This window comes from Taudactylus pleione, unplaced genomic scaffold (genome assembly GCF_031769625.1).
Source record: "Taudactylus pleione unplaced genomic scaffold, aTauple2 ptg000332l, whole genome shotgun sequence".
In the NCBI taxonomy this organism is placed as follows: domain Eukaryota; kingdom Metazoa; phylum Chordata; class Amphibia; order Anura; family Myobatrachidae; genus Taudactylus; species Taudactylus pleione.
The window spans coordinates 5,423,503-5,447,869 of record NW_028284733.1 but is presented as its reverse complement, the minus strand read 5'-3'; the positions used below and the strand labels follow the sequence as shown (position 1 = coordinate 5,447,869).

The window sequence follows — 24,367 nt, the reverse complement described above, 5'->3', positions numbered from 1 at the left end:
GGCCGGATGACAATGGAGCCAGGTGCCCCCTTCAGGGTTGGCACCCGGCGGCAAATTACTCCATTGTCTCCAGGAGTTCCGCCACTGTGCAGGAGGTGAGAGTTAGTGCTAGGATGCAGGAGGGAAGGGTTAGGGTTAGGATGCAGTAGGGTAGGGGTTAGGATGCAGGAGGGGAGTGTAGGGGTTAGGATGCAGGAGGGAAATGTTAGGTTAAAGGAAGCTGGAAGGGAGAGATAGGTTTAGGATGCAGGAGGGAAGGATTAGGTTAAAGGATTCTGGAGGGGAGAGATAGGTTTAGGATGCAGGAGGGGAGGGTTAGGGTTAGGATGCAGAAGCGGAGGGTTAGGGTTAGGATGCAGGAGGGGAGGGTTAGGGCTAGGTTGCAGGAAGGGAGGGTTAGGATGCAGGATGGGAGGTTTGGGTTAGGATGCAGTAGGGGAGGGTTAGGGTTAGGATGAAGGAGGGGTGGATTAGGGTTAGGATGCAGGAGGGGAGAGTTAGGGCTACATTGCAGGAAATGAGGGTTAGGATGCAGGAAGGGAGGGTAGGTGTTAGGATGCAGGAGGGGAGGGGAAGGGTTAGGATGCAGGAGGGAAGGGTTAGGGTTAGGATGCAGGAGGTGAGGGTTAGCGTAAGGATGCAGGAGGGGACGGTTAGGATGCAGGAGGGGAGGGTTAGGGTTAGGAGAACGGAGAGATGGGTTAGGGTTTGGATGCAGGAGGGGAGGGTTAGGGGAAGGAAGCAGGAGGGGAGGGTTAGGGTTAGGTTGCTGGAAAGGAGAGTTAGGATGCAGGATCGGAGGGTAAGGTTAGGATTCTGGAGGGAAGGGTTAGGGTTAGGATACAGGAGGGAATGGTTAGGGTTAGGATGCAGGAGGGTAGGGGTAGGGTTAGGATGCAGGAGGGAAGGGTTTGGGCTAGGATGCAGGCGGGAAGGGTTAGGTAAAAGGATGCAGGAGGGGAGAGATAGGTTTAGGATGCAGGAGGGGAGGGTTAGGGTTAGGATGCAGGAGGGAAGGGTTAGGGTTAGGTTGCAGGAGGGTAGGGGTAGGGGTAGGATGCAGGAGGGAAGGGTTTGGGCTAGGATGCAGAAGGGAAATGTTAGGTTAAAGGATACAGGAGGGGAGAGATAGGTTTAGGATGCTGGAGGGAAGGGTTAGGTTAAAGGATGCAGGAGGGGAAGGTTAGGGTTAGGATGCCGGAGGGGAGCGTTAGGCTTAGGATGCAGGAGGGAAGGGTTAGGGTTAGGATGCAAGCGGGAAGGTTAAGGTTTAGGATTCAGGATGGAGAGATAGGTTTAGGATGCAGGAGTGGAGGGTTAGGGATAGCATGCAGGAGGGGAGGGTTAGGGTTAGGATGCAGGAGGGGAGGGTTAGGGATAGGATGCAGGAGGGAAGGGTTAGGGTTAGGATGCAGGAGGGTAGGGGTTAGGAAGCAGGAGGGGAGGGTTAGGGTTAGGATGCTGGAGGGAAGGGTTAGGATGCAGGAGGTAAGGGTTAGGATGCAGGAGGGAAGGAAGTGTTAGGATGCAGGAGAGGAGGGTTAGGATGCAGGAGGGTAGAAAAGGGGTTAGGATGCAGGAGGGGAGGGGTAGGGCTAGGTTGCAGGAAGGGGTGGGTTGGGTTAGGATGCAGGAGTGGAGGGTTTGGGTTAGGATGCAGGAGGGGAGAATTAGGGATACGTTGCAGGAAATGAGGGTTACGTTGCAGAAGGGGAGTGATGGTGCTACATTGCAGGAATTGAGGGTTAGGATGCAGGATGGGAGTGATAGGTCTAGGATGCAGTAGGGGAGGGTTTGGGTTAGGATGCAGGATGGAAGGGTAAGGATGCAGGATGGGAGGGTTAGGGTTAGGATGCAGGAGGGGAGGGTTAGGGTTAGGATGCTGGAGGGGAGAGTTAGGGTTAGAATGCAGGATGGGAGGGTTAGGCTTACAATGCAGGAGGGAAGGGTTAGGGTTAGGATACAGGCGGGAAGGGTAAGGTTTAGGATTCAGGAGGGAGAGATAGGTTTAGGATGCAGGATGGGAGGGTTAGGGTTAGGATGCAGGAGGGGAGGGTTAGGGTTAGGATGCAGGAGGGAAGGGTTAGGGTTAGGATGCAGGAGGGGAGGGTTAGGGTTAGGTTACAGGAGGGGAGGGTTAGGGTTAGGATGCAGGAGGGAAGGGTTAGGGTTAGGATGCAGTAGGGTAGGGGTTAGGATGCAGGAGGGGAGTGTAGGGGTTAGGATGCAGGAGGGAAATGTTAGGTTAAAGGAAGCTGGAAGGGAGAGATAGGTTTAGGATGCAGGAGGGAAGGGTTAGGTTAAAGGATTCTGGAGGGGAGATATAGGTTTAGGATGCAGGAGGGGAGGGTTAGGGTTAGGATGCAGGAGCGGAGGGTTAGGGTTAGGATGCAGGAGGGGAGGGTTAGGGCTAGGTTGCAGGAAGGGAGGGTTAGGATGCAGGATGGGAGGTTTGGGTTAGGATGCAGTAGGGGAGGGTTAGGGTTAGGATGAAGGAGGGGTGGATTAGGGTTAGGATGCAGGAGGGGAGAGTTAGGGCTACATTGCAGGAAATGAGGGTTAGGATGCAGGAAGGGAGGGTAGGTGTTAGGATGCAGGAGGGGAGGGGAAGGGTTAGGATGCAGGAGGGAAGGGTTAGGGTTAGGATGCAGGAGGTGAGGGTTAGCTTAAGGATGCAGGAGGGGACGGTTAGGATGCAGGAGGGGAGGGTTAGGGTTAGGAGAACGGAGAGATGGGTTAGGGTTTGGATGCAGGAGGGGAGGGTTAGGGTTAGGATGCAAGCGGGAAGGTTAAGGTTTAGGATTTAGGATGGAGAGATAGGTTTAGGATGCAGGAGTGGAGGGTTAGGGATAGCATGCAGGAGGGGAGGGTTAGGGTTAGGATGCAGGAGGGGAGGGTTAGGGATAGGATGCAGGAGGGAAGGGTTAGGGTTAGGATGCAGGAGGGTAGGGGTTAGGAAGCAGGAGGGGAGGGTTAGGGTTAGGATGTTGAAGGGAAGGGTTAGGATGCAGGAGGTAAGGGTTAGGATGCAGGAGGGAAGGAAGTGTTAGGATGCAGGAGAGGAGGGTTAGGATGCAGGAGGGTAGAAACTGGGTTAGGATGCAGGAGGGGAGGGGTAGGGCTAGGTTGCAGGAAGGGGTGGGTTGGGTTAGGATGCAGGAGTGGAGGGTTTGGGTTAGGATGCAGGAGGGGAGAGTTAGGGATACGTTGCAGGAAATGAGGGTTCGGATGCAGAAGGGGAGTGATGGTGCTACATTGCAGGAATTGAGGGTTAGGATGCAGGATGGGAGTGATAGGTCTAGGATGCAGTAGGGGAGGGTTAGGGTTAGGATGCAGGATGGAAGGGTAAGGATGCAGGATGGGAGGGTTAGGGTTAGGATGCAGGAGGGGAGGGTTAGGGTTAGGATGCTGGAGGGGAGAGTTAGGGTTAGAATGCAGGATGGGAGGGTTAGGCTTACAATGCAGGAGGGAAGGGTTAGGGTTAGAATACAGGCGGGAAGGGTAAGGTTTAGGATTCAGGAGGGAGAGATAGGTTTAGGATGCAGGACGGGAGGGTTAGGGTTAGGATGCAGGAGGGGAGGGTTAGGGTTAGGATGCAGGAGGGAAGGGTTAGGGTTAGGATGCAGGAGGGGAGGGTTAGGGTTAGGTTGCAGGAGGGGAGGGTTAGGGTTAGGATGCAGGAGGGAAGGGTTAGGGTTAGGATGCAGTAGGGTAGGGGTTAGGATGCAGGAGGGGAGTGTAGGGGTTAGGATGCAGGAGGGAAATGTTAGGTTAAAGGAAGCTGGAAGGGAGAGATAGGTTTAGGATGCAGGAGGGAAGGGTTAGGTTAAAGGATTCTGGAGGGGAGATATAGGTTTAGGATGCAGGAGGGGAGGGTTAGGGTTAGGATGCAGGAGCGGAGGGTTAGGGTTAGGATGCAGGAGGGGAGGGTTAGGGCTAGGTTGCAGGAAGGGAGGGTTAGGATGCAGTAGGGGAGGGTTAGGGTTAGGATGAAGGAGGGGTGGATTAGGGTTAGGATGCAGGAAGGGAGAGTTAGGGCTACATTGCAGGAAATGAGGGTTAGGATGCAGGAAGGGAGGGTAGGTGTTAGGATGCAGGAGGGGAGGGGAAGGGTTAGGATGCAGGAGGGAAGGGTTAGGGTTAGGATGCAGGAGGTGAGGGTTAGCTTAAGGATGCAGGAGGGGACGGTTAGGATGCAGGAGGGGAGGGTTAGGGTTAGGAGAACGGAGAGATGGGTTAGGGTTTGGATGCAGGAGGGGAGGGTTAGGGGAAGGAAGCAGGAGGGGAGGGTTAGGGTTAGGTTGCTGGAAAGGAGAGTTAGGATGCAGGATCGGAGGGTAGGGTTAGGATTCAGGAGGGAAGGGTTAGGGTTAGGATACAGGAGGGAATGGTTAAGGTTAGGGTGCAGGAGGGTAGGGGTAGGGTTAGGATGCAGGAGGGAAGGGTTTGGGCTAGAATGCAGGCGGGAAGGGTTAGGTAAAAGGATGCAGGAGGGGAGAGATAGGTTTAGGATGCAGGAGGGGAGGGTTAGGGTTAGGATGCAGGATGGAAGGGTAAGGATGCAGGATGGGAGGGTTAGGGTTAGGATGCAGGAGGGGAGGGTTAGGGTTAGGATGCTGGAGGGGAGAGTTAGGGTTAGGATGCTGGATGGGAGGGTTAGGCTTACGATGCAGGAGGGAAGGGTTAGGGTTAGGATGCAGGCGGGAAGGGTAATGTTTAGGATTCAGGAGGGAGAGATAGGTTTAGGATGCAGGAGGGGAGGGTTAGGGTTAGGATGCAGGAGGGGAGGGTTAGGATTAGGATGCAGGAGGGGAGGGTTAGGATGCAGGAGGGTAGAAAAGGTGTTAGGATGCAGGAGGGGAGGGGTAGAGCTAGGTTGTAGGAAGGGGAGGGTTGGGTTAGGATGCAGGAGGGGAGGTTTATGGTTAGGATGCAGGAAAGGAGGGTTAGGGTTAGGATGCTGGAGGGAAGAGTTAGGGATACATTGCAGGAAATGAGGGTTAGGATGCAGGAGGGGAGGGATGGTGCTACATTGCAGGAAGTGGGGGTTAGGATGCAGGATGGGAGTGATAGGTCTAGGATGCAGTAGGGGAGGGTTAAGGTTAGGATGCAGGAAGGAAGGGTTAGGGTGCAGAATGGGAGGGTTAGGGTTTGGATGCAGGAGGGGAGGGTTAGGGTTAGGATGCAGGAGGGGAGGGTTAGGGTTAGGATGCTGGAGGGGAGAGTTAGGGTTAGGATGCAGGAGGGGAGGGTTAGGGTTAGGATGCTGGAGGGTAGGGCATGGTTAGGATGCAGGAGGGGAGAGTTAGGGCTATGTTGCAGGAAGTGAGGGTTTGGATGCAGGAGGGGAGTGATAGGGCTAGGATGCAGGAGGGGAGGGTTAGGTTTAGGATGCAGGAGGGAAGGGTTAGGGTTAGGATGCAGGAGGGGAGGGTTAGGGTTAGGATGCAGGAGGGGAGGGTTAGGGTTAGGATGCAGGAGGGAAGGGTTAGGGTTAGGATGCAGGAGGGTAGGGGTTAGGATGCAGGAGGGGAGTGTAGGGGTTAGGATGCAGGAGTGAAGGGTTATGGTTAGGATGCAGGATGGAAGGGTAAGGATGCAGGATGGGAGGGTTAGGGTTAGGATGCAGGAGGGGAGGGTTAGGGTTAGGATGCTGGAGGGGAGAGTTAGGGTTAGGATGCAGGATGGGAGGGTTAGGCTTACAATGCAGGAGGGAAGGGTTAGGGTTAGGATGCAGGCGGGAAGGGTAAGGTTTAGGATTCAGGAGGGAGAGATAGGTTTAGGATGCAGGAGGGGAGGGTTAGGGTTAGGATGCAGGAGGGGAGGGTTAGGGTTAGGATGCAGGAGGGAAGGGTTAGGGTTAGGATGCAGGAGGGTAGGGGTTAGGATGCAGGAGGGGAGGGTTAGGGTTAGGATGCAGGATGGAAGGGTTAGGATGCAGGAGGTAAGGGTTAGGATGCAGGAGGGAAGGGAGTGTTAGGATGCAGGAGGGCAGGGTTAGGGTTAGGATGCAGGAGGGAAGAAAAGGGGTTAGGATGCAGGAGGGGAGGGGTAGAGCTAGGTTGTAGGAAGGGGAGGGTTGGGTTAGGATGCAGGAGGGGAGGTTTAGGGTTAGGATGCAGGAGGGGAGGTTTAGGGTTAGGATGCTGGAGGGGAGAGTTAGGGATACATTGCAGGAAATGAGGGTTAGGATGCAGGAGGGGAGTGATGGTGCTACATTGCAGGAAGTGAGGGTTAGGATGCAGGATGGGAGTGATAGGTCTAGGATGCAGTAGGGGAGGGTTAAGGTTAGGATGCAGGAAGGAAGGGTTAGGATGCAGAATGGGAGGGTTAGGGTTAGGATACAGGAGGGGAGGGTTAGGGTTAGGATGCAGGAGGGGAGGGTTAGGGTTAGGATGCTGGAGGGGAGAGTTAGGGTTAGGATGCAGGAGGGGAGGGTGAGGGTTTGGATGCAGGAGGGGAGTGATAGGGCTAGGATGCAGGAGGGGAGGGTTAGGTTAAAGGATTCAGGAGGGGAGAGATAGGTTTAGGATGCAGGAGGGGAGGGTTAGGGTTAGGATGCAGGAGTGGAGGGTTAGGGTTAGCATGCAGGAGGGGAGGGTTAGGGTTAGGATGCAGGAGGGGAGGGTTAGGGATAGGATGCAGGAGGGAAGGGTTAGGGTTAGGATGCAGGAGGGTAGGGGTTAGGATGCAGGAGGGGAGGGTTAGGGTTAGGATGCAGGAGGGAAGGGTTAGGATGCAGGAGGTAAGGGTTAGGATGCAGGAGGGAAGGAAGTGTTAGGATGTAGGAGGGGAGGGTTAGGGTTAGGATGCAGGAGAGGAGCGTTAGGATGCAGGAGGGTAGAAAAGGGGTTAGGATGCAGGAGGGGAGGGGTAGGGCTAGGTTGCAGGAAGGGGTTGGTTGGGTTAGGATGCAGGAGTGGAGGGTTTGGGTTAGGATGCAGGAGGGGAGAGTTAGGGATACGTTGCAGGAAATGAGGGTTAGGATGCAGAAGGGGAGTGATGGTGCTACATTGCAGGAATTGAGGGTTAGGATGCAGGATGGGAGTGATAGGTCTAGGATGCAGTAGGGGAGGGTTAGGGTTAGGATGCAGGATGGAAGGGTAAGGTTTAGGATTCAGGAGGGAGAGATAGGTTTAGGATGCAGGAGGGGAGGGTTAGGGTTAGGATGCAGGAGGGGAGGGTTAGGGTTAGGATGCAGGAGGGAAGGGTTAGGGTTAGGATGCAGGAGGGTAGGGGTTAGGATGCAGGAGGGGAGGGTTAGGGTTAGGATGCAGGATGGAAGGGTTAGGATGCAGGAGGTAAGGGTTAGGATGCAGGAGGGAAGGGAGTGTTAGGATGCAGGAGGGGAGGGTTAGGGTTAGGATGCAGAAGGGAAGAAAATTGGTTAGGATGCAGGAGGGGAGGGGTAGAGCTAGGTTGTAGGAAGGGGAGGGTTGGGTTAGGATGCAGGAGGGGAGGTTTAGGGTTAGGATGCAGGAGGGGAGGGTTAGGGTTAGGATGCTGGAGGGGAGAGTTAGGGATACATTGCAGGAAATGAGGGTTAGGATGCAGGAGGGGAGTGATGGTGCTACATTGCAGGAAGTGAGGGTTAGGATGCAGGATGGGAGTGATAGGTCTAGGATGCAGTAGGGGAGGGTTAAGGTTAGGATGCAGGAAGGAAGGGTTAGGATGCAGAATGGGAGGGTTAGGGTTAGGATGCAGGAGGGGAGGGTTAGGGTTAGGATGCAGGAGGGGAGGTTTAGGGTTAGGATGCTGGAGGGGAGAGTTAGGGTTAGGATGCAGGAGGGGAGGGTTAGGGTTAGGATGCAGGAGGGTAGGGCATGGTTAGGATGCAGAAGGGGAGAGTTAGGGCTATGTTGCAGGAAGTGAGGGTTTGGATGCAGGAGGGGAGTGATAGGGCTAGGATGCAGGAGGGGAGGGTTAGGTTAAAGGATTCAGGAGGGGAGAGATAGGTTTAGGATGCAGGAGGGGAGGGTTAGGGTTAGGATGCAGGAGGGGAGGGTTAGGGTTAGGATGCAGGAGGGGAGGGTTAGGGTTAGGATGCAGGAGGGAAGGGTTAGGGTTAGGTTGCAGGAGGGTAGGGGTTATGATGCAGGAGGGGAGGGTTAGGGTTAGGATGCCGGAGGGAAGGCTTAGGATGCAGGAGGGAAGGCTTAGGAAGCAGGTGGGAAGGGAGAGTTAGGATGCAGGAGTGGAGGGATAGGGTTAGGATGCAGGAGAGGAGGGTTAGGATGCAGGAGGGGTGAAAATGGGTTAGGATGCAGGAGGGGATGGTTAGGGCTAGGTTGCAGGAAGGGAGGGTTAGGATGCAGGAGGGGAGGGTAGTGGTTAGGATGCAGGAGTGGAGTGGTTAGGATGCAGGAGGGAAGGGATAGGGTTAGGATGCAGGAGGTGAGGGTTAGGGGAAGGATGCAGGAGGGGACGGTTAGGATGCAAGAGGGGAGGGTTAGGGTTAGGTTGCAGGAGGGAAGGGTTAAGGTTTGGATGCAGGAGGGGAGGGTTAGTGTTAGGATGCAGGAGGGGAGGGTTAGGGCTAGGTTCCTGGAAAGGAGAGTTAGGATGCAGGATCGGAGGGTAGGGTTAGGATTCAGGAGGGAAGGGTTAGGGTTAGGATGCAGGAGTGAAGGGTTAGGGTTAGGATGCGGGAGGGTAGGGGTAGGGTTAGGATGTAGGAGGGAAGGGTTTGGGCTAGGATGCAGGCGGGAAGGGTTAGGTTAAAGGATACAGGAGGGGAGAGATAGGTTTACGATGCAGGAGGGAAGGGTTAGGTTAAAGGATGCAGGAGGGGAGAGATAGGTTTAGGATGCAGGAGGGTTAGGGTTAGGATTAGGATGCAGGAGGGGAGGGTTAGGGTTAGGATGCAGGAGAGGAGGGTTAGGCTTAGGATGCAAGAGGGAAGTGTTAGGGTTAGGATGCAGGCGGGAAGGGTAAGGTTAAAGGATGCAGGAGGGGAGAGATAGGTTTAGGATGCAGGAGGGTTAGGGTTAGGATTAGGATGCAGGATGGGAGGGTTAGGGTTAGGATGCAGGAGGGGAGGGTTAGGTTTAGGATGCAGGAGGGGAGGGTTAGGGTTAGGATGCAGGAGGGGAGGGTTAGGGTTAAGATGCAGGAGGGTAGGGGTTAGGATGCAGGAGGGGAGGGTTAGGGTTAGGATGCAGGAGGGGAGGGTTAGGACTAGGATGCAGGAGGGGAGGGATAGGGTTAGGATGCAGTAGCAGTGGTGTAACTTCATCCCAGGTGCCTGGAGGCAAAATAAATTTTGGTGCACCCCCACAAATTAAAACATTTCCCCCTCCAGCTTCCGCCGCCCCCCATATGCAGACCCAGTAGTGGTCCTCCTATGCAGTACCCTCAGTAGTGCCCCCATATGATGCCACCAATAGTAAGGCCCCTGTAGTGCCCACATTAGTAAGCCCCCTGTAATAAGCCCCCTGTAGTGCCCCTAGTATTAAGCCCCCAGTATTAAGCCCCAGTAGTAAGCCCCCAGTAGTAAGCCCCCTGTAGTAAGCCCCATTTAATGTGCCCAGTAGTGCCCCCTGTATTGCCCCCTGTAGTAAGCCCCCTGTAGTGTCCCCAGTAGTAAGTCCCCTGTAATGCCCCCAGTATTAATCCTCCTGTAGTGCCCCCAGTAGTAAGCCCCCAGTAGTAAACCCCTGTAATTCCCACAGTATTAAGCCCCCTGTAGTGCCCGCAGTATTGTGCCCCCTGTAATGCCACCAGTAGTGCCCACCCGCAAGCGCACACACTCACATATACAAAAAAAAAAACTTACCTTCAACCCCGCTCCAGTGCTGCTGCTGTCCATCCCCGGCGCCCGCTCCTCAGGGACTATGGGAGTGACATCATGACATCACTCACATAGTGCACTGCGGGACCCGGAGCTCAGTAGTGAGGTCGGGCTGCCGCTGGCACCGGGGAAGAATGAGCGGGTGCCCACTGGTAACACACTCAGCGGGCACAAAGCAAGTGTGACCGCACCCCCTGCATCCTCCATAGTTATGTCATGACATCACTCCCATAGTGCACTGCGGGACCTGGAGTTCAGTAGTGAGCTCTGGCTACTGCTGGCACCGGGGGGAGAAGGAGTGGGCGACCCCTGGTAACACACTCAGCGGGCGCCCGGCAAATGGAGGGTGCATCCTCCGTAGTTACGCCACTGGAGGTGGAGCGCCGATCAGCGGTGCTCCTTCTCCATGCAGCCTCAGCAGTGGCCGGATGACAATGGAGCCAGGTGCCCCCTTCAGGGTTGGCACCCGGCGGCAAATTACTCCATTGTCTCCAGGAGTTCCGCCACTGTGCAGGAGGTGAGAGTTAGTGCTAGGATGCAGGAGGGAAGGGAGTGTTAGGATGTAGGAGGGGAGGGTTAGGGTTACGATGCAGGAGAGGAGGGTTAGGATGCAGGAGGGTAGAAAAGGGGTTAGGATGCAGGAGGGGAGGGGTAGGGCTAGGTTGCAGGAAGAGGTGGGTTGGGTTAGGATGCAGGAGTGGAAGGTTTGGGTTAGGATGCAGTAGGGGAGAGTTAGGGATACGTTGCAGGAAATGAGGGTTAGGATGCAGAAGGGGAGTGATGGTGCTACATTGCAGGAATTGAGGGTTAGGATGCAGGATGGGAGTGATAGGTCTAGGATGCAGTAGGGGAGGGTTAGGGTTAGGATGCAGGATGGAAGGGTAAGGATGCAGGATGGGAGGGTTAGGGTTAGGATGCAGGAGGGGAGGGTTAGGGTTAGGATGCTGGAGGGGAGAGTTAGGGTTAGGATGCTGGATGGGAGGGTTAGGCTTACGATGCAGGAGGGAAGGGTTAGGGTTAGGATGCAGGCGGGAAGGGTAAGGTTTAGGATTCAGGAGGGAGAGATAGGTTTAGGATGCAGGAGGGGAGGGTTAGGGTTAGGATGCAGGAGGGGAGGGTTAGGATTAGGATGCAGGAGGGGAGGGTTAGGATGCAGGAGGGTAGAAAAGGGGTTAGGATGCAGGAGGGGAGGGGTAGAGCTAGGTTGTAGGAAGGGGAGGGTTGGGTTAGGATGCAGGAGGGGAGGTTCATGGTTAGGATGCAGGAGGGGAGGGTTAGGGTTAGGATGCTGGAGGGGAGAGTTAGGGATACATTGCAGGAAATGAGGGTTAGGATGCAGGAGGGGAGGGATGGTGCTACATTGCAGGAAGTGAGGGTTAGGATGCAGGATGGGAGTGATAGGTCTAGGATGCAGTAGGGGAGGGTTAAGGTTAGGATGCAGGAAGGAAGGGTTAGGGTGCAGAATGGGAGGGTTAGGGTTAGGATGCAGGAGGGGAGGGTTAGGGTTAGGATGCTGGAGGGGAGAGTTAGGGTTAGGATGCAGGAGGGGAGGGTTAGGGTTAGGATGCAGGAGGGTAGGGCATGGTTAGGATGCAGGAGGGGAGAGTTAGGGCTATGTTGCAGGAAGTGAGGGTTTGGATGCAGGAGGGGAGTGATAGGGCTAGGATGCAGGAGGGGAGGGTTAGGTTTAGGATGCAGGAGGGAAGGGTTAGGGTTAGGATGCAGGAGGGGAGGGTTAGGGTTAGGATGCAGGAGGGAAGGGTTAGGGTTAGGATGCAGGAGGGTAGGGGTTAGGATGCAGGAGGGGAGTGTAGGGGTTAGGATGCAGGAGTGAAGGGTTATGGTTAGGATGCTGGAGGGTAGGGTTATGGTTAGGATGCAGGAGGGAAGGGTTAGGTTTAGGATGCAGGAGGGTAGGGGTTAGAATGCAGGAGGGGATGGTTAGGGTTAGGATGCAGGAGGGAAGGGTTAGGATGCAGAAGGTAAGAAAAGGGGTTAGGATGCAGGAGGGGAGGGGTAGAGCTAGGTTGTAGGAAGGGGAGGGTTGGGTTAGGATGCAGGAGGGGAGGTTTATGGTTAGGATGCAGGAGGGGAGGGTTAGGGTTAGGATGCTGGAGGGAAGAGTTAGGGATACATTGCAGGAAATGAGGGTTAGGATGCAGGAGGGGAGGGATGGTGCTACATTGCAGAAAGTGGGGGTTAGGATGCAGGATGGGAGTGATAGGTCTAGGATGCAGTAGGGGAGGGTTAAGGTTAGGATGCAGGAAGGAAGGGTTAGGGTGCAGAATGGGAGGGTTAGGGTTTGGATGCAGGAGAGGAGGGTTAGGGTTAGGATGCAGGAGGGGAGAGTTAGGGTTAGGATGCTGGAGGGGAGAGTTAGGGTTAGGATGCAGGAGGGGAGGGTTAGGGTTAGGATGCAGGAGGGTAGGGCATGGTTAGGATGAAGGAGGGGAGAGTTAGGGCTATGTTGCAGGAAGTGAGGGTTTGGATGCAGGAGGGGAGTGATAGGGCTAGGTTGCAGGAGGGGAGGGTTAGGTTTAGGATGCAGGAGGGAAGGGTTAGGGTTAGGATGCAGGAGGGGAGGGTTAGGGTTAGGATGCAGGAGGGGAGGGTTAGGGTTAGGATGCAGGAGGGAAGGGTTAGGGTTAGGATGCAGGAGGGTAGGGGTTAGGATGCAGGAGGGGAGTGTAGGGGTTAGGATGCAGGAGTGAAGGGTTATGGTTAGGATGCTGGAGGGTAGGGTTATGGTTAGGATGCAGGAGGGAAGGGTTAGGTTTAGGATGCAGGAGGGTAGGGGTTAGAATGCAGGAGGGGATGGTTAGGGTTAGGATGCAGGAGGGAAGGGTTAGGATGCAGAAGGTAAGGGTTAGGATGCAGGAGGGAAGGGAGAGTTAGGATGTAGGTGGGGAGGGTTAGGGTTAGGATGCATGAGGGGAGGGTTAGGATGCAGGAGGGTAGAAAAGGGGTTAGGATGCAGGAGGGGAGGGGTAGGCTAGGTTGCAGGAAGGGGAGGGTTGGGTTAGGATGCAGGAGGGGAGGGTTAGGGTTAGGATGCAGGAGGGGAGGGTTAGGGTAAGGATGCAGGAGGGGAGAGTTAGGGATACATTGCAGGAAATGAGGGTTAGGATGCAGGAGGGGAGTGATGGTGCTACATTGCAGGAGTGAGGGTTAGGATGCAGGATGGGAGTGATAGGTCTAGGATGCAGTAGGGGAGGGTTAAGGTTAGTGTGCAGGAGGGAACTGTTAGGATGCAGGATGGGAGGGTTAGGGTTAGGATGCAGGAGGGGAGGGTTAGGGTTAGGCTGCAGGAGGTGAGGGTTAGGGTTAGGATGCTGGAGGGGAGAGTTAGGGTTAGGATGCCGGAGGGGAGGGTTAGTGTTAGGATGCAGGAGGGGAGGGCATGGTTAGGATGCAGGAGGGGAGAGTTAGGGCTATGATGCAGGAAGTGAGGGTTTGGATGCAGGAAGGGAGAGTTAGGGTTAGGATGCAGGAGGGGAGGGTTAGGGTTAGGATGCAGGAGGGGAGGGTTAGGGTTAGGATGCAGGAGGGAAGGGTTAGGGTTAGGATGCAGTAGGGTAGGGGTTAGGATGCAGGAGGGGAGTGTAGGGGTTAGGATGCAGGAGGGAAATGTTAGGTTAAAGGAAGCTGGAAGGGAGAGATAGGTTTAGGATGCAGGAGGGAAGGGTTAGGTTAAAGGATTCTGGAGGGGAGAGATAGGTTTAGGATGCAGGAGGGGAGGGTTAGGGTTAGGATGCAGAAGCGGAGAGTTAGGGTTAGGATGCAGGAGGGGAGGGTTAGGGCTAGGTTGCAGGAAGGGAGGGTTAGGATGCAGGATGGGAGGTTTGGGTTAGGATGCAGTAGGGGAGGGTTAGGGTTAGGATGAAGGAGGGGTGGATTAGGGTTAGGATGCAGGAGGGGAGAGTTAGGGCTACATTGCAGGAAATGAGGGTTAGGATGCAGGAAGGGAGGGTAGGTGTTAGGATGCAGGAGGGGAGGGGAAGGGTTAGGATGCAGGAGGGAAGGGTTAGGGTTAGGATGCAGGAGGTGAGGGTTAGCGTAAGGATGCAGGAGGGGACGGTTAGGATGCAGGAGGGGAGGGTTAGGGTTAGGAGAACGGAGAGATGGGTTAGGGTTTGGATGCAGGAGGGGAGGGTTAGGCGAAGGAAGCAGGAGGGGAGGGTTAGGGTTAGGTTGCTGGAAAGGAGAGTTAGGATGCAGGATCGGAGGGTAAGGTTAGGATTCTGGAGGGAAGGGTTAGAGTTAGGATACAGGAGGGAATGGTTAGGGTTAGGATGCAGGAGGGTAGGGGTAGGGTTAGGATGCAGGAGGGAAGGGTTTGGGCTAGGATGCAGGCGGGAAGGGTTAGGTAAAAGGATGCAGGAGGGGAGAGATAGGTTTAGGATGCAGGAGGGGAGGGTTAGGTTAAAGGATGCAGGAGGGGAAGGTTAGGGTTAGGATGCCGGAGGGGAGCGTTAGGCTTAGGATGCAGGAGGGAAGGGTTAGGGTTAGGATGCAAGCGGGAAGGTTAAGGTTTAGGATTCAGGATGGAGAGATAGGTTTAGGATGCAGGAGTGGAGGGTTAGGGATAGCATGCAGGAGGGGAGGGTTAGGGTTAGGATGCAGGAGGGGAGGGTTAGGGATAGGATGCAGGAGGGAAGGGTTAGGGTTAGGATGCAGGAGGGTAGGGGTTAGGAAGCAGGAGGGGAGGGTTAGGGTTAGGATGCTGGAGGGAAGGGTTAGGATGCAGGAGGTAAGGGTTAGGATGCAGGAGGGAAGGAAGTGTTAGGATGTAGGAGGGGAGGGTTAGGTTTAGGATGCAGGAGAGGAGGGTTAGGATGCAGGAGGGTAGAAAAGGGGTTAGGATGCAGGAGGGGAGGGGTAGGGCTAGGTTGCAGGAAGGGGTGGGTTGGGTTAGGATGCAGGAGTGGAGGGTTTGGGTTAGGATGCAGGAGGGGAGAGTTAGGGATACGTTGCAGGAAATGAGGGTTAGGATGCAGAAGGGGAGTGATGGTGCTACATTGCAGGAATTGAGGGTTAGGATGCAGGATGGGAGTGATAGGTCTAGGATGCAGTAGGGGAGGGTTAGGGTTAGGATGCAGGATGGAAGGGTAAGGATGCAGGATGGGAGGGTTAGGGTTAGGATGCAGGAGGGGAGGGTTAGGGTTAGGATGCTGGAGGGGAGAGTTAGGGTTAGAATGCAGGATGGGAGGGTTAGGCTTACAATGCAGGAGGGAAGGGTTAGGGTTAGGATACAGGCGGGAAGGGTAAGGTTTAGGATTCAGGAGGGAGAGATAGGTTTAGGATGCAGGACGGGAGGGTTAGGGTTAGGATGCAGGAGGGGAGGGTTAGGGTTAGGATGCAGGAGGGAAGGGTTAGGGTTAGGATGCAGAAGGGTAGGGGTTAGGATGCAGGAGGGGAGGGTTAGGGTTAGGATGCAGGATGGAAGGGTTAGGATGCAGGAGGTAAGGGTTAGGATTAGGGATGTGCGCCGGACCATTTTTGCCGGATTTGGATTTGGATTTGGTTCTAATTCGTCGTCCGGCTTTGGATTTGGATTTGGATTTGCCAAACTGCGGTGACTGGCTTTGGATTTTGATTTGGATTTGGATTTGGATTTTTTTACAAAAATTGACAAAAAAAGCTAAAATCACATAAATTGGTCTTTTTTTTCTTCCTAGAGTATTATTAACCTCAATAACATTAATTTCCAGTCAATTTAGACCATATCACAGCTTATAATATTGTTTTCAACATTATTGGCCAAAGGTTGCAGTGAGCTGACTGGTTACTAAGCGACAAAGCAGCGGCACAACGACACAGACACCACAGTATAAAGCACATCTATGACACATTGCCACACAGCAGTGGCAGAAATGAAAAGTAGTGCACCCACCCAGTGGGGTACGGCCAGCAGAGTCACAGTACTTGTTTACAAAGTGGGCTACGGCCCTAGGAGTCACAGTGCACAATCTTATTAGCATTACACCGCACATAGGGCCTGATTTACATTACACCATAAAGTAGTGTCTCTTATTTATGTTACGACACACAGTAGTGCCCCTTTTACACAATGCCCACAGTAGTGACCCTTTTACACAATGCCCACAGTAGCGGTGTCCCTTACACAATGTCCCCCAGCAGTGGTGCCCCCTATGCAGTCCCCTTAGTAGTATGGTCCACTATGCAGTGCCCCCAGTTGAATGCTCCCCAGTAGTATGCCCCCCATTAGCAGGCCCCACCAGTAGTATGTCCCCCATTAGCAGGCCCCCCCAGTAGTATGCCCCCCATTAGCATGCCACCCAGTAGTATGCCCCCCCAGTAGTATGGCTCCCCCAGTAGTAGGCTGCCCCAGTAGCAGGCCCCCCCAGTAGTAGGCTGCTCCAGTAGTAGCCCCCCCTGTAGTATGCCCCCCCCCCTGTAGTATGGCCCCCCCTGTAGTAGGCCCCCCCAGTAGTATGCCCCCCCCCCAGTAGCAGGCCCCTCAGTAGTATGGCCCCCCCAGTAGCAGACCCCCCCCCAGTAGTATAGCCCCCCCCAGTAGCAGGCCCCTCTGTAGTATGGCCCCCCCAGTAGTATAGCCCTGCCCAGTAGCAGACCCCCCCCAGTAGTGCAGACCCCCCCAGTAGTATAGCCCCCCCCAGTAGCAGGCCCCTCTGTAGTATGGCCCCCCAATAGTGCAGATCCCCCCCAGTAGTATGGCCCCCCCAGTAGCAGACCCCCCCCCAGTAGTATAGCCCCCCCCAGTAGCAGGCCCCTCTGTAGTATGGCCCCCCCAGTAGTATTGCCTCCCCCAGTAGCAGACCCCCCCAGTAGTGCAGACCCCCCCCAGTAGTATAGCCCCCCCAGTAGCAGGCCCCTCTGTAGTATGGCCCCCCCAGTAGTATAGCCCCCCCCCAGTAGCAGACCCCCCCAGTAGTGCAGACCCCCCCCCCAGTAGCGCCCCCGGACCTTTGACAAGTAAAAAAATAAAAAAAATAAAACTTACCTGTATCCCCGCTCCCGCGCCGTCCGCTCTGTCACACGCTGAGGAGGGAGCCGGAAGACGGAGCTCATGTGTGAGCTCCAGCCGGCTCCCTCCGTGCAGCAGCCAATGAGAGTCTGTGTGACTCTCATTGGCTGCTGTAACAAACACACAGCTGCCGCTGGCGGCTGTGTGTCTGTGTCTGTGTAGGGCAGAGCGCTATCACTGCGCTCTGCCCTACACGCGAGGAGACCTGATGTCGGATTCTCTAGTGAGAATCCGACATCAGGCAGCCGCCGTTCGGCCCCGAACGGGGATCCGAGTCAGGCGGTGAACACCCGAACAGGGTTCGGGTGGACTCGGATCCCCAATGTTCGGAGCGGTTCGGATTCCACAGAATCCGAACCGCTCATCTCTAGTCTAAAATGGAGCTCACATCCACTAAAGTGGACAATGAATGCCCAATCTAACTGGGAGCGCAGCTGTAATTTATACACAACACAGGTTGGGATGACGATATAGTCTTGGGTGATGGTATAATCTGGGGTTATGTACAGTATACATTATCTTCTTCACATAATATTAAGTTGTCCCTGCTGGAATCCACCATTACAGGTGCCTCTGTAATTTTTGTACTTAATTGATGGTAAAGGTCTTTCTCGTAGAATTTTAGTTCATTTTGATGGACATCATCTTTTTCACTTTTTGGGGAAGTAGTCTCAGGTCGATCACTGACAAAGTTCCCGGCTGTGCTGAAAACTCTTTCTGAGTGAGTACACACTGGAAAGTGGGCAGCTCAGGTAAAGCAAAGACAGTTAATGTTCATGTTGCCCATAGCAAGTGACAGCATGAAAACTTTTCATTTTTAGAAGCTTAAATATATCCCCAAATTCCCTCTTTTTCCTGCCAGTAATTATTTACATGTATCTCTTTCTCTTCAGATCTGTGTCTGTTGGGAAGAAAAAAGAATGTCTTCATCCCTTCTGGGAAGAAAATCCACTCCCAGCAAGCAGGCATGGCGCTCAAGAATTCCCAAGAAAGACACAACATAAGACTTAAACCTTAAATCTGAAATGTTGCATTTAATGCTCTGTTTCACTTGTTCACATATCTAATCTGGTTAAGTGGACAGTGGGAACAATGGCAGTTTGAAAGCCACTAACTAAAGGTGCATACACACTGTACAATCTGTACTACCAACGACTTGAAATATATTTTTCAAATATATCTTTCAGTGAGTCATCTTGCCACATCTCTGAACAGGAAAAATTGATGATATCATCCAAGTTGGCCTGCATGCATGGACGATGAAAGATATTTTTATCGTCTATGTGGAACATGCATTGTTGGTCATTGGTTGATCGTTCACTGCCTAAAAATGAACGATATGAACAATATATCATTCAACTATATCATTATTGTTCATATCATTCAGTAAAATCATCCCATGTGTATGCAGCATTACTCTGTTTTTTTAATGTCCCTGCACAGGTTGGGAAATGCCTTTACAGAAGGTGTGCAAAGGATTATTTAAGTCAATTGTTTTTGAAAGCACTCTTATTGGTCCCCTTCTGGGATGAAAAACCACTCCTAGTCGCAGAAGCAGTCCCAGGTTTCTCAAGAAAGACACAATGTAAGGCCTTAAATCAGGGGTAGCCAACCTCGGTCCTCGAAAGCTATTAACAGTTCACATTTTCCAAACCACCTAGCAGGTGCCCAGGTGTATTCATTACTCACCAACAAATTTGAAAAGATCCACAGGTTCAGTTAATTATTTATTACAGTTGTGATTCTGTGAGGATACCTGGAAAACATGCACTGTTGGTTGCTCTCAAGGACCAGAGTTGGCTATCCCTGCCTTAAATAATAGATCTTAAGCTTTTCTACATATCTGTGCTGGTTAAGTGGTACTTTGTGGTCACTAACTAACTGTTTTTTTTTATGTCCCTGTACAGGTTGGGAAATGCCTTTAAAGAAGGTTTGCAAAGGATTATTTAAGTCAATTGTTTATTTGTTTTTGGAAAGCACTCTTCCTGGTCCCCTTCTGGGATGAAAATAAACTACTAGCGACAGAGGCAGGCACAGGATTCTCAAGAAAAACACAACATATGGCCTTAAATCAGGGGTAGCCAACCTAAGTCATCGAGAGCTCACGTTTTCCAGATGACTTACCTGGTGCACAGGTGTATTCATTACACACCAACACATTTAGAAAGATCCACAGGTGGAGTTAATTTATTACACTTGTGATTCTGTGAGGACACCTGGAAAACATGCACTGTTGGTAGCTCTCGAGGACCAGGGTTGACTACCCCTGCCTTAAATCATAGATTTTATTCTTGAGGCCACTATGTTTTTTTTTAATGTCCCTGTACAGGTTGGGAAATGCTTTTACATGTGGAAAGCACTACTAGAAGTCTTACTGGTCCCCTTCTGGGATGAGAAAATCAACTCACAGCAGCAGCAGCCATGCTCGAGGATTCTTCTATGGCAAGGACTGATGTGAATGTATCACATTTTTTTTGTAAATGCCTCCCCCCCTTTCCTTCTCTATCAAAAATTTTCTTCGGAATAAAAAACTAAATTAAATTTGCTACCAATCAACCCTCCACTCGTTTCCAGTCAATTTTGACCACCTTACAACTCACAATATTATTTTCATCCAGTTTAGGCCCAAAATTTGCATCAAGCTATCTGTCTTACTTAGCTAAGCAGCAGCAATGGGCGGCACAAATACGTGGCAGTTCAACTTCCTACATGGCACACCAGGAAACAAATGTTTTTATTATTCAAGATTCCTGAGGGAATCTATGTAGTTGAATGCAGGGACAGGAAGGGTTGATTGGTAGTAAATTTTATTTTTTTATTCCAAAATAAATTTATGAGGGAGAAGAGGAGGGGAGGCATTTACATAAAATATTTTACTCATTCACATCAGTCATTGCTCCAGAAGAATCCTTGAGTGCCATGCCTAGTGCTGCTGCTGCTGGGAGTGGATTTTCATCCCTGAAGGGGACCAGGAAGACTTTTAGTACTACTTTCCAAAACAATTGACTGTTAAATAATCCTTTGCAAAGATTCCACTTGAAAAACATTTCCCAACCTGTACAGGGACATTAAAAAAAACATAGTTAATGGCATCCAAACTGGTGTTGTACCCACTGTCCTCTTAACCAGCACAGATGGAGAAGTGGAACAGAGCAAATGCAAGATTTCAGATTTAAGGTCTTATGTTGTGTCTTTCTTGAGAATCCTGCACCTGCTTCTGCTGTTAGGAGTGGATTTTCATCCCAGAACGGGACCAGTAAGAGGGCTACTGATTTCCAAGACAATTGACTGTTAAATAATCCTTTGTAAAGATTCCACTTGAATTTTTTTCCCAACCTGTACAAGGACAATAAAAAACATAGTTAGTTAGTGGCCTTCAAACTGCCATTGCACCCAATGTCCACTTAACCAGCATAGATGGACAAGTGAAACAGAGCAATTGCAAGATTTCAGATTTAAGGTTTAAGTCTTACATTGTGTCTTTTTTGAGAAACCTTGAACACCATGCCTGCTGTTTAGAATGGATTTTCATCCAAGAAGGGATAAAGATGTTGTTTCTTCTTCCCAATGGATACAGATCTAAAGAGGTATAAAGAGCTGTTGATAAGCAAATTGTCAGCTCAAGTGGCATGTGATGTAGTGATGGCTTCTCCTTCAGTTTCTCCAGCAAGTGAATCTGCTGAGTAAAACTAAACTTTCAAAACACCCACTGGTGATGCAGTTGAGTCAACACAACCAAGTTTTGGCATCTGGTCAGGTCAGAATTGCCTACAATTTAATGACACCTCTACCGTGACTCCATATGATATGGTCACCATTCAAAGACTGGTTGAGGACTATTTAGAAAATGTTAATGATAGCATCCAAATAGGCATGAAAGACAGTCTGTTTGCACCCTCCAGTGTGTACTCAAAAAGAATTTTCAGCACAGCCGGGAACCTTATCAGTGATTAGCCTATGAGACTACTTCCCCAAAATGTGGAAAAGATGATGTCCATGAAAATGAAAAACAAATTCTAAGAGCAAGACCTTTACCATCAGTTACATACAAAAAGTACAGAGGCACCTGTAATGGTGGATTCTAGCGGGGACAAATTAATATTGTGTGAAGAAGATGATGTATCATCACCCCAGAATATACCAGCACCCAAGCCTATATCGTCAACCCATCCTGTGTTGTGTATAAATTACAGCTGCGCTCCCTGTTAGATTGGGCATTCATTGTCCACTTTAGTGGATGTGAGCTCCCGTTTAGTCCATATCATCACCACACCCCCTACACATCTTCTGACCTGGGCTACAGGAGGAGCAGCTGCACTCTGGAATACGGTTGCATAGTGTTATCTCTCGGACTCGCTGAACTTCAGGTAGAGGGGCCATGGATAGGGAGTAGGGACAATGTAATCAGAGAACACAGTTTTAGCTGCTTTATTCCATTTTTTAAACCATATCTTCTATTTTCACCTTTTGAAAATATGTTTATGTGAATCTCAGCTGAGGCGTTTGTGATGTCATTATGATTAATATATTATGCACGTTATTTAGCACTTTGTTGTGGTCTTGTAGTCGGTGTGTAGACTAATCATTTATTCTTGATTGGGGAAAGAAGTGAAAAGTTGCATTTTTTTATTGCTAACTTTGTTAAATTGTAAAATTGTGATGTTTCCACTTACAGTGTCACAAGATTTTTTTATGAATAAGAAAAGAATAACACACTGCGCTACCACTTACAGTGTGACAATTTTTTTACGAGCACACTGTGTTTTCCATGTACAGTGTGACAATATTTTTTACAAATACACTGCATTTTCCACTTATAGTGTGACAATATTTTTTATGAATGCACTCCTGCAACCCCTGCCCCTGGATGGACACAGCAGCCCCTGGATGGACACAGAAGCCCCTGGATGGACACAGCAACCCCTGCCCTAAATGGACACAAAAACCCCTGGATGGACACAGAAGACCCTGGATAAACCCAGCAGTCACTGCTCCTGGATGGACACAGCAGACCCTGGATAGACACATAATCTCCTGCCCTGGATGGACACAGCAGACCCTGGATAGACACATAATCTCCTGCCCTGGATGTACACAGCAACCCCTGGATGGACACAACAGCCCCTGGATGGACACAACAGCCCCTCTTGGATGAAGCACAGCCCTGACAGCCAGGACTTAGCAAGCAAATGGCACCAAACACCGTGGGGAGGGACTTTTATACAATCCAAAACCAGCGAGAATCTGACAGCCGGATGATGATGTTTGAGATCCAAGTCAGGTGGGAAAACCCGAGCCGGACTCTGATCTCACCTCGGTTCTGCAAGTTTGAGTAGTCTTGGTTCTCGGAGAACCAGACCCGCTCATCTCTAATATATATATACTGTATCTAATGCTGCTCCTCAACTCTAAGGGGGGACTTCAAATGTGCTGCATTCCAGCAGCCACTAGATGGTGCCTGGTGGAGAAATTCAATTTGTTGCTCCGTTCAGATGTGCACAGCCACCACTGCAGCTCGACCGAAGTTGGCGAGAAGAAATTACTGAAAAGTGACCCACTCGAGTGCTCAAATGGGACTTTTCACCAGCACCACAATGTCCCGTCATTTTGACAGGCTGCTGACTAGTTTTAATAATTATCCAAAAGTAAAACTTGACTTTTTTTTTATTTTTTTAAAATGTACTTATAGTACAATCAGCAAAAAATATTAAAACAAAAAAAGAAATTAAAGAGAAGAAAATATGTGCTTAAAAACTGCTGTGCACCCTGCCTTCTGTTTGTACATATAATTATAGTTGGTATTAGTCAGGATGGATTCACTAAATCCCTAATACAGTGTTATTAGTTAAAGTAACAATGAACTGCATATAAATCCCAGAAATATTGTTACAATTGCACCCTCTAGTGTATAATGCAATGAACTACAGATTCGTAAAAGTGATATCACCTTATCACACACAGGGCCTGATTCAGACCTGTTCACTAGGCTGCATTCACTCGTAGGCGTCCGATTTTTCCTATATGCGTGTGCATCACAGTGCACGTGCGCAAGCCAGTCATAGCGATCGAGAAATGATCGCTCGAAGCACACAGACTGCCTGTTTCTTTGAGTGACAAAAAGTGCCGTTTGTGGGTGGTGACAGGGCCACAAACATTTTATTTAGCACTTTAACACCTTCAAATTATATATTTTTTTCTTATTGTATGTATGTGTAATATATATATATATATATATATATATATAATATATTTTTTTTTATTATTTTTTTTTATTTATTTATTTATTTATTTTTTGTCTTAGCATTTTAATTACAACTTTCACCTTGTAACACATAGTATGTGTTAATAAGAATAAAGCAAAACCTAACACTTTAGTCTCTCACTGCTGTGCTTCACTGGGGTGGCTGGCCTTCGCTGGCCTTTTTGGGGTTCTGAACCCCAGACTCTGACCAAGTACTAGGGACCTCCGTTATCAGAGACGCCGTGACGTGGCCCGGAGGCTTAGCCATATTTTAGCAAATATATGCAACTGAGATTTCTGAATGATCTACCACCAGGTAGTGTTTCAAATCTTATTGCTGATTTCATTCTGAGTGCCGGGGGATTACTTTTTGTTGTGTCTTGTATAGAATAACCCCTCCCTTACATGCACCTGAGTGATATTACTGAAGTGGCTGAGTAATTTCCAACATGTACTGATGTACTAAGAGGCACAGATGGGACCAGCGTTATAATGAAAGCTATACTTTTACATTTACTTTATACATTTTTTTTTTTATAGCAATGCATAACTGTTTAATCCATCAGTATATAAATATTTGGTAGTGGGAACTATCTAATCATTTTCAATTTAATAAAAGCCTTTCAACAGGGTTTTGGTAGATACAGTATTGTTTCTGGTTCCGGCCTCTTCCGCACATCCTTGTAATTAAAACACCAAAATAAGAAAACCCTATCTATGCCTATTCCTAGCCCTCATTCATATCATGCTTAAATTAACTGCTTTCTTCTCAAACTGTAGCCAAATATTTTTTTTACGTAGTAATAACTAATTTTCAGTCTCCAATTCAAATATGTACTGTATATATTTTTTTAACTAATAATTTTCCAGTGCTTGAAGTGTGGCGTTAAATAGTAGTAAGGCACAGCGCCCCATTTTTTCCTACACTGAATATAAACTACATCTATTTACAATGCTAAATCCATTTGGACGCTAAACAATATTAGGTTAAACAAGTGGAGGAGTCTGTCTGAGATTAGCAGCCGTACAGGGGCTTTTCTTTTCCCACCTGTTAGATAGAATAGTCTGCGGGTGCCGTGTCCATTGGTTGCAGGGACAAGCTAAGCAGCTTTGACAGGTACCAAGGATTTATTAACAGCACGATCAGGCTGGCATGCCTGTGATCTGTGACACAGGCTAAATTAACAACATGGAACAATTATGTTCCCTCTGTGCTGTCCCTAGTATTTGAGGCTTACCTGCAGCATTTCATTTTCTCCTTGGTGAATGAGCCTAACCAGAATATTGGTATATAGCTGGCAGAGCTACACCCCTGTGATCGTCCGAA

General features: G+C 50.6%; 1 protein-coding gene across 1 annotated transcript in view; it reads right to left on the bottom strand.

The window, feature by feature from the left end:
* LOC148509117 (uncharacterized) overlaps nucleotides 1-24,367 on the bottom strand; it is a 153,480-nt gene that overhangs the window by 109,599 nt on the left and 19,514 nt on the right. Inside the window, exons 2-9 of the mRNA XM_088443632.1 lie at nucleotides 12,113-12,252; nucleotides 5,344-5,515; nucleotides 3,549-3,707; nucleotides 3,266-3,453; nucleotides 2,016-2,191; nucleotides 1,847-1,929; nucleotides 655-788; nucleotides 316-403 (exon numbers count right to left, since the gene is read on the bottom strand). Coding sequence (XP_088299758.1) covers nucleotides 316-403; nucleotides 655-788; nucleotides 1,847-1,929; nucleotides 2,016-2,191; nucleotides 3,266-3,453; nucleotides 3,549-3,707; nucleotides 5,344-5,515; nucleotides 12,113-12,252 — 1,140 coding nt within the window. The remainder of the gene's footprint in view (nucleotides 1-315; nucleotides 404-654; nucleotides 789-1,846; nucleotides 1,930-2,015; nucleotides 2,192-3,265; nucleotides 3,454-3,548; nucleotides 3,708-5,343; nucleotides 5,516-12,112; nucleotides 12,253-24,367) is intronic.